The sequence below is a fragment of the Molothrus aeneus genome, chromosome 2, assembly GCF_037042795.1.
Source record: "Molothrus aeneus isolate 106 chromosome 2, BPBGC_Maene_1.0, whole genome shotgun sequence".
Lineage (NCBI taxonomy): Eukaryota > Metazoa > Chordata > Aves > Passeriformes > Icteridae > Molothrus > Molothrus aeneus.
In genome coordinates, this window is record NC_089647.1 from 37,420,040 (window position 1) to 37,430,344 (window position 10,305).

The 10,305-nt window shown below is 41.5% G+C and overlaps 1 protein-coding gene across 1 annotated transcript; it reads right to left on the reverse strand.

Moving 5' to 3' along the window:
• Positions 1-689: 689 nt before the first annotated feature.
• Positions 690-8,132, reverse strand: LOC136570104 (high affinity choline transporter 1-like). Its single transcript, XM_066570560.1, has 8 exons — positions 7,955-8,132; positions 6,842-6,955; positions 5,105-5,260; positions 4,487-4,635; positions 3,827-3,970; positions 2,696-2,849; positions 1,643-1,860; positions 690-1,211 (listed from the first exon to the last, which is right to left on the reverse strand). The coding sequence occupies exons 1-8, from the start codon at positions 8,130-8,132 to the stop codon at positions 690-692; spliced, it is 1,635 nt and encodes a 544-aa protein (XP_066426657.1).
• Positions 8,133-10,305: the final 2,173 nt, after the last annotated feature.

A 10,305-nucleotide genomic window follows, 5' to 3' on the forward strand; every position in this document is an offset into this window, starting at 1 on the left:
CCTATTACTGCCCTACCAGGTTTTATAGAGGGAATGTCCCACACGTTCCCAGGCTGAGGGATCCACTGGCAGATACTGCAGTGGGGAGAGACATGCAAAAACTTTTGCAGTATGAAGGAAAGCTTTTGCAGTATGAAGGAAAGCATACAAGGAATGGTGCAGAACTGATATTACTGCTGCACTGCTGTGGCAGTTGCACTGCTTTCAGTAATTGGTGTTTTCAGGGGTTTGATGTGCTCCCCAGGGATGATTATGCTAAACCCCTTGCTGTGTAATGGAAACAGGCCTGCTCACTTTTTTTTTTTTTTTTTAAATCAAGAATACCCAATCTATCAGACATTAATTTGTCTTCCTTGTGGCCAGAAAAGTAGGTGACTTGGGAACTCCCTAAGTGTTGGAGCAGGATTATAGCTTTGCTTTCAGGTGGAATACCAGGGGCACCTCAAAGCAACCACTGCTGTGGCCCAAGGTGTCCCGTGGTCACCACCACAAGATTGTGCTCCCTCACCATGTGACTTTAATCACTGCTGACTTCAAACTCACATATTCTCCTTGGATGAACAGAATGCCTCTTTATTTCTTGGTGAGGAATTTAAATAAACTATTAGTGGAGAAAGCAAAGAGCGATGCTGTCTGTGCCATGCTCTAACTGCTGAACACGCTGTGGCCTTTCAAATGAAACCCCATATTTAATCGTGGTTCTCTTCTAGTGCAGTGGTTGGCAAAGGCTCCTGTTTCTCCACCTGCTGCAAGGGGATGAGGATGGCAGTTCTCCCTGTGATATTGCAAACATCCCAGCTTTGAGGGAGGAGGTTGTTCTGAAACAAAGCCTTGGCCAGGTGTGAAACAGCAAGGATTGTGCCCAAGGTAAGAAGCACAGTGAATGTTTTAAAGGGGAAGAGCTGGCTGTAGGTCCCGTTCAGCAGGGAGCAGGCTGGGTAGCGGATGACAGGGGGGATGCTCAGGGCAGGCTCCCCTGCCAGCAGCCTCAGCAGGAGCCCAACCAAGAAGCCAGCAGCTGACCCATAGGTGTTTGTGCTGGGTGCAAAGAGGGCACAGCAGAGCTGGGGGAAGAGGAGGGCGTACACCAGCTCCCCACTGAGGAACCAGAGGTCGTAGACAGAGTTGGAGTAAAAAGCCAGACCAGCAGCCCCGGCCCCAAACACCACCATGGAGGTCCTCATGGCCCACAACACCTCTGTCTCTGAAGCCTGTAAAGCAGAGATTGCAGCATTAGAGACACAGTGTCTTCTGGCAGGATGGCCACCACTGCCCTGGCCTGGGCTGGTTCTCCCCATGCCCTTGGTGCTTTCAGGCACCGCTTACTACCAGCAGCCAGGCAAGGCAGGTACCCCTGGAGGGGGCCTCTGATTTTAAGGGTCATGGTTTTATGCTGTTTCCATTAAAACCTTAGTTGAAATTTTACACTAGTCTTGTTAGAATGAGCAAAGCTCACCAGTGTGGGTATTGGTACCCCTACCAAGGATATGAACACCCCTGGCTTATGTTTGGAGCTCTCTCTCCAGAAACCAGTTCAGCAGCTGAAGGACACACTGCTCCAGTCAGAGACTGGTTTAGAAATAGCCTTGAAGCAAGACTGTCTTTTCTGACACCAAAACTACTGAATGCTGCAAGCAGGTACCTTTTTCCTCAGGATTTTCCTGTAGATATTGTGAGCGAACATGGAGCCAGTGGAGAGAAGAGCTGAATCTGCAGAAGACATTGCAGCAGCAGCGATGGCTCCCAAACCAGTAATGGAGATGTATGCTGGGCAGAGATGTTGTAAAACAAGTGGGAGGATCATCGCCGACTCCCCTCTCTCAAATGGACTTGGAAGACCATAGCTTGTCTGATTCCAGTCTTTAAAACAAAACAAGGAAAAGTCACAACAAATCCTTTGTGAACATTTCTGCTGGCTTTAAAATTGTCTTTTCAGAAGGGCCAGTCACAAAGGGCTAGGAACTGAGACCCACTAAGTATTTTAGGACTTAGATTGATTTTTTTTGGTTTTTTTGTGAACTTTTGTGATTCCCTTTAGCATGCTGCAGCTCCCACTAGATAAAAAAATTTCTTTTTTCCTCAGCAGCTTCTATAGAAATGGGTGTGCTTTGTGTGATTCCAGAATTGACTCTATTAAAGGTCAACCTCTAGACACCGCTCATGAGGAGAAGGGAATTGGATGAAGTCATGACTTGAGCCTTAAATGTTCAGTGGTCTGGCTGCCTTTTACCCTTGCTCACAGCCAACACAGGACTGATTCCCTGCATGGAGACTGTGAGTTTACAGGACTGAACTTGATTCCTGCAAGCAAGAACCTTATTAACAATCTGTAGTAAGATTGCTGTGTCTTACATGTCTAAGGCATGAACAGAAGGAAGTATAAAATTTCTTCTAAAATAGGATTATACAAGGCTTTAGAGAGTCTGCCTTCATCTTTCCTCAACACAAAGTCTGGGGAAAGTCATTCATCATAAGGAAATAGCTTTAAACAGGTCTTGGGGCTGTTTAAACATCTGTAAGTAGTTGTGCAGTGTACCTCAGAGGACTTCACATTTTCTGGACGGATCACCTATCTTGGTGTCGAGGATCATGGGATGGGGTAATTTGAAGTCTCTGTCAGGACTTCTTTGGATCCTGTTCTAATCACCTTTGCCAAAACCACATTGGTTACTCAGAGACAAACTGTTCATTTTACCTGTTGATGCTGCAACTGCCCCAATGAGCACCGAGGGGATGGCCATAGCAAAGCACCCGAGTCCAGAGAGGTAGGAGATGAGCCTTGCCTGTCCTGTCGAGGCAGCAGAGAGCACCCTTTGGAAGTAAGTCTGCCATGGGATGCTCCCAAGCACCTGAAACATTCATTGGTTACCAGTGGTACCCACCAGGCTGCTGTAGGTCATCATCCATAATAAATTCTAATTTCAAATAATCAAATTCTCATTTCAAGTGCATAAATATTGCCCAGCTCTAACTCTTAAGGATAATATTTCTGATAGTTGAGAATTCCCTGTTTTCTTTGTTTTCATCCATTCACATTGGATGTGAAATTTTAATGAAAACAGGCTAATGGTTTGGCAGATGGAGAAAGCTGAAAAATGGTTGTTTGGAATTGTGAATCAGGCACAGAGAAAATGAAAGGGAAGTTTTTCAGGAATGCAGCTTTTGTAAATAAATCTACCCAAACTTAGCTATTCAGCTTTTAAAATGAAAAATAAAACCACAATTTTCACTTTCTTAGTAAACAAAATTAATCAGATAAAATCTGAAGATTCTGTCCTCACCAAACAAACTTCTATGTGTCCTTATTATCAGTTTAGTAAGAGCAGAACAACCTCCTGGAGTCTTGGCTATATTGGTAACTCAAAAGTTGTGTTGTGCAGTAGAGCAAATTGCACTGTGCTTGCTGATGACTGGCAGTCATGTCATTTTAATTTTTTTTTTTTTTCAGACAGAGGGAATTTTACATATTTATGTTAAAAGCACACTACTGGGGCTGCAAGACCAGCATCTCAAAAGGTAGGAAATTACTAATTTATGTGCCAGGAGAGGAACTGGCTGTCTGGATGGTCTTACCCAAGAGGTATGTTCCTCCATGTGGGTAAAGGATGGAGTGGCCCTACTGCTTCTTTTCATCCCACAGCTGAGCCCTGGGTCTCCCCAGTCCATTTAGGCTGCTTCAGGGGGTGCTGAGGGACAGTTTTACACCTCCAGCCCGTGTCAGCTGGCCATGCAGTGCAAGGCTCCTGGCTGGTAGAACTCACAAGCTTTCCAGAAAGTCCCCGCACAATTTCTCCTCCCAACCACTTGTCCAAGAAGTACTCCATACCAAGTAGAAGAAGTCATCCAGCCACCTTCCAAGATACTGTTTTTCTATCTTCCCAATCCAAGGGTCTTGGTAAGATTGATGGGTTGCAGTGTAATAAATACTTTCTGTTGCAGAATTCACCAGGGCAAAGGGGATACAGATCCACTAGGATAGAAATGGAAGTTGTTAACCATTTTCCCAGTATCCTTGTTCTTGGAGAACAGATGCTTAGGTTAAGGTAGATGTAGAACGTTGACTTACATAAGACTAAGCCTAGACTTAGAGTCTTCCTTGCTCTAAGCCTTCCCCCTTCCTTACTCTAAATCTACATGTTTCTGGTTAATGGCATCATCAAGACCATGAGTCTGTAATTCAAGTTAATTGGTACTTTCTGTAGACAGATATCTCTCCATTCAAGATGGTTCTAGACAGGTTCTGCAAACTTCACTTTTGTGCAGACCCTTTTGTGTTCACCCAGCAAGGCCAGTGCCTTGTGTGAGCACTGTCTGAAATGCATAAGGTACGAAGACTTACAAAGATTGTAATATTTTTCAGGAAACATGTTCTCCTAAAGGGGAACTGCAGGTCAAGGAAGTTATTTTTTGTCTGAGACATGCTGAAAAGAAGAGCAGGACTTTTCCCTTTAGTTAGAAAACTACCACAGAAATGCACAGGACTTGCCAGGCTGAAGGTAATGAAAACCATCTGGATGACATCGGTGTAGGCAACAGAGTAGAGGCCTCCCAGCAGAGTGTAAAGTATAACAGTACAGGCCGAGATGGTGATAGCCAAAGGGCCTCCAATATCCAAGATGACCCTCATTGTTGCTCCTGCAGACAAGAACAGCAGTCAAGTTTTTAAGACAGATTTCATATGTGCAGAATAGAGGATAAATAGGGGTATGTTATTCCCCTGGTGCCAGTACAACATACTGTATGAAAAATGCAGTCTATAGAGAACGTGCACAGTGGGAGCTCAAGAGAGCCCATGATTCCTTCCTGCTCTTACTGCTTCACCTTGCTGCATGGCCATTGCCAAGGCACTTTGCCTTTTTACATCTGCTCTCCTGCAGGGAAGAGGAAGGTACAAACTCATACTGGAAGAGTTCTGTATTATAATATAATGAATATATAGCACTATTTGTTTTAAACCTGAAAATATATTTTCTAGAAATGAGAAATGCTTGTTCCTCTCACAAAAGGAGACATGAAGCACAGCTTTCCACAATTCACAAAGGTGTACGACACTCTGTCAGTCCATGTGACCTTTAACAGATATAACAGGAAAGCAAGTATTTACCCAGGGATGCCAGGATGGCTGCAAACCAGAACACCTCTCCTAGCAGTGGTGGAATGAAAAGTAAGGTACCCATCACGTTCCCATAAGTTTCTTGAAGGGGGTCCATCACAGTCACATAGTTCTTTGATCTCATTGGATTTACAAAGAAGAAACCACCTATCAGAAAGAAATGACCTTTTGGTAGAATTTTGCATATTTTATATTCCAGGAAAAAAAGAGGTAAGAGCAATATGGTATACGTCTATCAGACCCACCCAGTGAATTTGTACATAATGGACCCTAGAGAATGAAGCAGCCAATCAGACACCAGGGTTTAAATTCACTTGCTAAATGTAGGGTTTCATCCATTTGAGAATTCCCATATTATAAAGCATATCTGCTTACAGCTTATATATATGACTGTCCACTTTTGGCACACCTAGATCTTTCTGAAGTGACTACTGGAGGTCACCCCCTGTGGCACCCCAGATGGCACAAAATACCTGTGTGACTGTAACAGGAATTTAGCTCAGTGGATACCCATATATAATCTCCTCTGCATCCTCAAAGTACTACCAATCTGAGACAAAGTTTATTGAAAAGCATCCCATGGAAGATGACAATAGCCAGAGTGAGGCATTGAAGTCTCATATTTGGCTAAAAAGGAGGCAAAGTTTTGTCCTTGGTCATGTGATGCAACCTGTTGATATGTGGTCCTTTTCTGATTACAGTTTTCATTTTGGTGCCTTCATTGTCTCTTCCCATGACTATATTGTTTTAATCTGCACATTGAGCAGAGTCTCACCCACCTTCATCTAAATATTGGACCTCAGATGTGCAGCCATCTCATTAAAACCAAAGAATACATATTGTGTCTAACCCTGAAGCCAGCAGGACTGCTTGTCTGGGCACTACTGACCTGAGCAAAGATTGCAGGATCAGACCTGCACTCCTCAGTTTCATTAGTAGGAATTACTCACATAAGCAGTCCTGGCAATATATTTCCAAGCTTGATTCATATTCATGTCAGTTGGACTCTTTTCTTTGACTTGAGAATAAAGGTTATTGTTCTTTTAGAAATTCCTGTGTAAGGTCTGCACAGGTCTCCTTGCTTTCATCATCCTGTGTCCCTAGGAGAGTTATAGTATAACACAATGTGGCCTGAAAGCAACTTTGGTCTTGGCAAGAGAGCTGAACTTCAGCACGAGTCCAGTAGTTCTCAGAGTTAGAAATGGCAACTCAGGTATAGAACACTGCGAACACTGCACACTTAGCTTAGTTTCAAAAAAAAAACCAGCTACAAAGTGGTGTAAGCTGGTAAGCTGGATACATGACACATTCATCCTGAGATGAGACTACTCAGAAGAATGCATTTTAGTGGAAAAATCAAGATACTATTATTTCATCACTCAGAAATTACAAGGAAAAAATTAGATACCAATACTCTCAATAGTCTGTGAATTAGAGACCATGTGAAAAAAGCAATATGCACAAAAAAGCAATAGACATATTATTCTAAATTCTCAGATAAGATTTTTGTCTCATAAATTACTTCAAGCAAGCAAAACTCTACACTAGCTCCAAGCTACCCTATGTTTCAGTTCAGAGGACAGCATTATAAATGCTTATTCTCAATATATGGGAGACTGAAAAAACAAAATAACATTTTAAATGTACCCTATATTCTGTTACATATCTTAATGTACTCCTATGATATATTTTTAAAGCTTATGTGTCCTAATCACATGAATTATTTACCAATAACAAGGGACAAGGCAAATCCCACAGGTGCCTGGACCCACAGTAATCCTTTTGAAGGCAGATAGACGATTTCAGCTGTGCTGTTGATATATGCTCCTCCAACCCAGGTGGCTGTAATCATGGAAGATGAAAGGTCAGAATTGAGAGACATATTCTCAACTAGCCCTGCAAAACACTCTGAGAACTTGTAAACATTTTTCTCATACAAATATTTCATCACACCTCTATTTTCTTTGCAAAGTTTTCTGCCATACAGAGATGTGCTGACTATAGGTAATAGTATTATAATCTCACTCTAAATTATTTTCCAGCTTCAAGAATGAATATTTGTGAGTGCATGGAAAAGCTCAATGTTTAAACATTTAGAGGCAATTTGAATATAGTAATTTTTAATTACTTTTTTTTCTCAGAGGAAGACTTTTGCTAGAGGAAACGGAATTGCCTTTGTAGAATTGCCCTCTTTCAAGAGCATCACTTACAGGGTCTTAGAAACTAGACATTAGGGAAAACAAATGCAAACAGGCAATGCAGTCAGATAACAAACCTACAACAATGATTTAGGTGCCTTAGCCATGGAAATGCCACTGGGGGATGCCTTTACAAAACACAGGTCAGGGAAGCAAATTTCAGATTATGCCAGGCAGCAAGGAGAGAAAAGGGAATTGAGGGAAACTCTCTTTTTAAGAGAGAGACCAATGTTCACGAGTGACAATTTATTTCACACAGAACTAGACTTTTCTGTCAGTAAAATTCTTCTGTTATGTTGGATAACAGAAACTGGTTCACGACTAAGACCACAGTCCTCCTTAATGAAAAGTGTTGTATTCTTTTGTCACTCTTAAATTAAACTCTTAACTCTTAACTAAACTCTTAAACGAATCTCTTTAATTTAAGAGAATATACATAAACATTAGGTTCTGCTCAGTGTGAGGAGGTTGGTAAGAATCCATCCCAAAATGATTCATGAAACCATACTCCTTTAAAGTCACACTTAGGCAAAATCTACCCTGACTTTAAAGGAGTTCACTTCCTTTGAAAGAGAAGTCACCCAGATCTATGCAATACATGTGTTTTAAGAAGAATTTTAAAAAGTCTTTTAAGAAAGCTTACCTGTTGCAGTAAACAATCCAATGAAAACATGTATATTCCTGCCTCCAACCATGGCCATCTCTGTCGGGTTCCTGTTCTGCTGATCCTTTCTGCTTTTCCAAGAAGCCCAAATTCCAGTAGCTAAAGTTAATGTAAAAAATACACTCAGAGATACTAAGCCTGGTATATTTAGAGCCATTTTCTGTTGCTCAGTTTAGGCTATATAGAGGAATAATGGTGTGATGATAATGTTCTTTGATTGAGTACACAATCAGAAAAAATCAGTGGAAATAGTGGTGCCTTGTAAAGGAACTGCTGGACTTTGCAACAAAAGAAGCAGTATGAAACAGAGTGACAACCCCAAAAGTCTGGAGAACCAGATGCAGAGTCTGTCTTTGGAAAAACACTGGCAATTCTGCAGCCTTCCCCCTTCTCCAGTAGATATCCAATCTTATTTTTGTGAGGAGCAAAGATTAAGAGCATAGGGATTAGTGATGATATGCCTAATGGAAAACTGATGTGCGGGGCATTACCAGATTGGCTTAAAGTAGGGGAAATGTTATATTTTGTCTGATATGAAATTGTATGAAGATAATCCATATTTCTCTGGGTTCTAGGCACAAGGCTATAGCAGAAGACAGGGCTAAGAATTTGTCTGTTTAAAACTGACTAGACTAAACTCTCAGCAATGATTAAAATAAACATAGGAAACAGCAAAAAAAGATTTACCATTGACCAATAAAGGAGATACATGATAATACTCAAAGAAATGATCGGAAAGTGGTAACAGAGTGAGGTGGTGTTGGACTCTTCAATGAAACTATAAGAATGATACAGACTTTTAAACTTTGTGAGCCTCTCTGTTAAGATAAATAATTCTGGGGAAAAACCTCATATATGTGCATTATGGAATTAAGTTGGTTACATTTATTGTACATTTATTGTAGAGTTGCCACACCAATATCTTTTCAGTTGCTCTGTCAGTCTTTACCATCTGTCCCTGTATGGCTTTTATAACCAATTCTATGTAAAGTCTGCCTATTTTAGGGTACATATATGACTTTCCTGTTTAGGATGGATACCTTTGTTTATCCATGGAGTGGGTAGCTCATTTCCACCGTGAAATCTCCAATGTCTTCTTCTCAGATGCACTCTGAGTAAAGGCCAAATCTTTAGGAGGGTTTTCTGCAGTGTGCCAGCTCCTGCAGACAGACAGGAGTGGCTGTGCAGGGAAGTGACAGTGGCACAGGCTAAGCATATCCCATTGGCAGGACATGGTGGGAACACACAGGCTGATGGCTGGGAGAAGAAAAGGGGAGAAGTGCAGGAACTCTGTGTTGTCTGTGACACCTCTCTGTACAAGGGGTAATAAAGGTTTTGGTAAGATATGCAGTGATCTGGTGGGAAGACTCTATAATTAGTGTTTATTAGTGAAAATTAAAAGAGATGAAAAAGACTGACAACCAGATGATTACTTAACCTACCTTAGGAGAAATATTCCCTTATAATAAAATGCTATTTTCACTGAGCAATGACTTTTGAATTTGACCCAATTATTTCAAGTACAAAAAGGGACACAGTGCATTTTAAAGGCACATTTTTTGGGGTGGTAATTAGAAACACTCCTTCCACCTTAAATGAACCTGCTACAAGGTCCTAGAAACTGCAGCTCCATTGCCAGTGGCAGTGGAGCCATTGGTTTCTCTGGTTTGCCTTCCTTGCTCAAAATGGGTGTTCCACAAACTATTAAAACAGCCTACACATACTAAGTTTTTTCTATGAACAAATGTTTTACAGCATATTTGGTCAGCAGGAGCAGGGAAGGGTTGAAGGTGCATGTGGCTGAGGGTGAATGCAGCCAGGTCTCAGCCTGCTCTGCAATCAGACACTCCTGGGAGGACAGACCTGACCTTGCACCTTTCATGTGAGGGTCAATTAAATTCAACATGCCCAAAGAAAGATTTGAATTTGTCTTTGACATCTGCAGAGAATGTCTGGACTGACCCTGCTTTTTTTCATCTCTTGGGAAAAAATCCGAAAAATTGTCAGGCATAAAACTCTCCAGAGAAACTTCATTTAAAGACCCAGAGGGGTGGAGGGCGGATGTGGTAGGACACAATGTAAGTGAAAACATGACATGATGGGATGAAGGCAACTTAGAGAAAGAGCATATGTAAGGTAGTTCATCTGAATCTGGAGTGTTTTTGCTGATATACAGTGCAAGGGCTGTAAAAATACAAGCTTATACCAAGAAGACCAGTTCCTCACTGAATCTGTTATTGTACTCTTTTGCCATTAAATGACTCTCAGCTAATGCACCTATTTTTAAATTAAAAAAAAAAAGAAATCTCACCAATGAAGAGGTTTTTGAG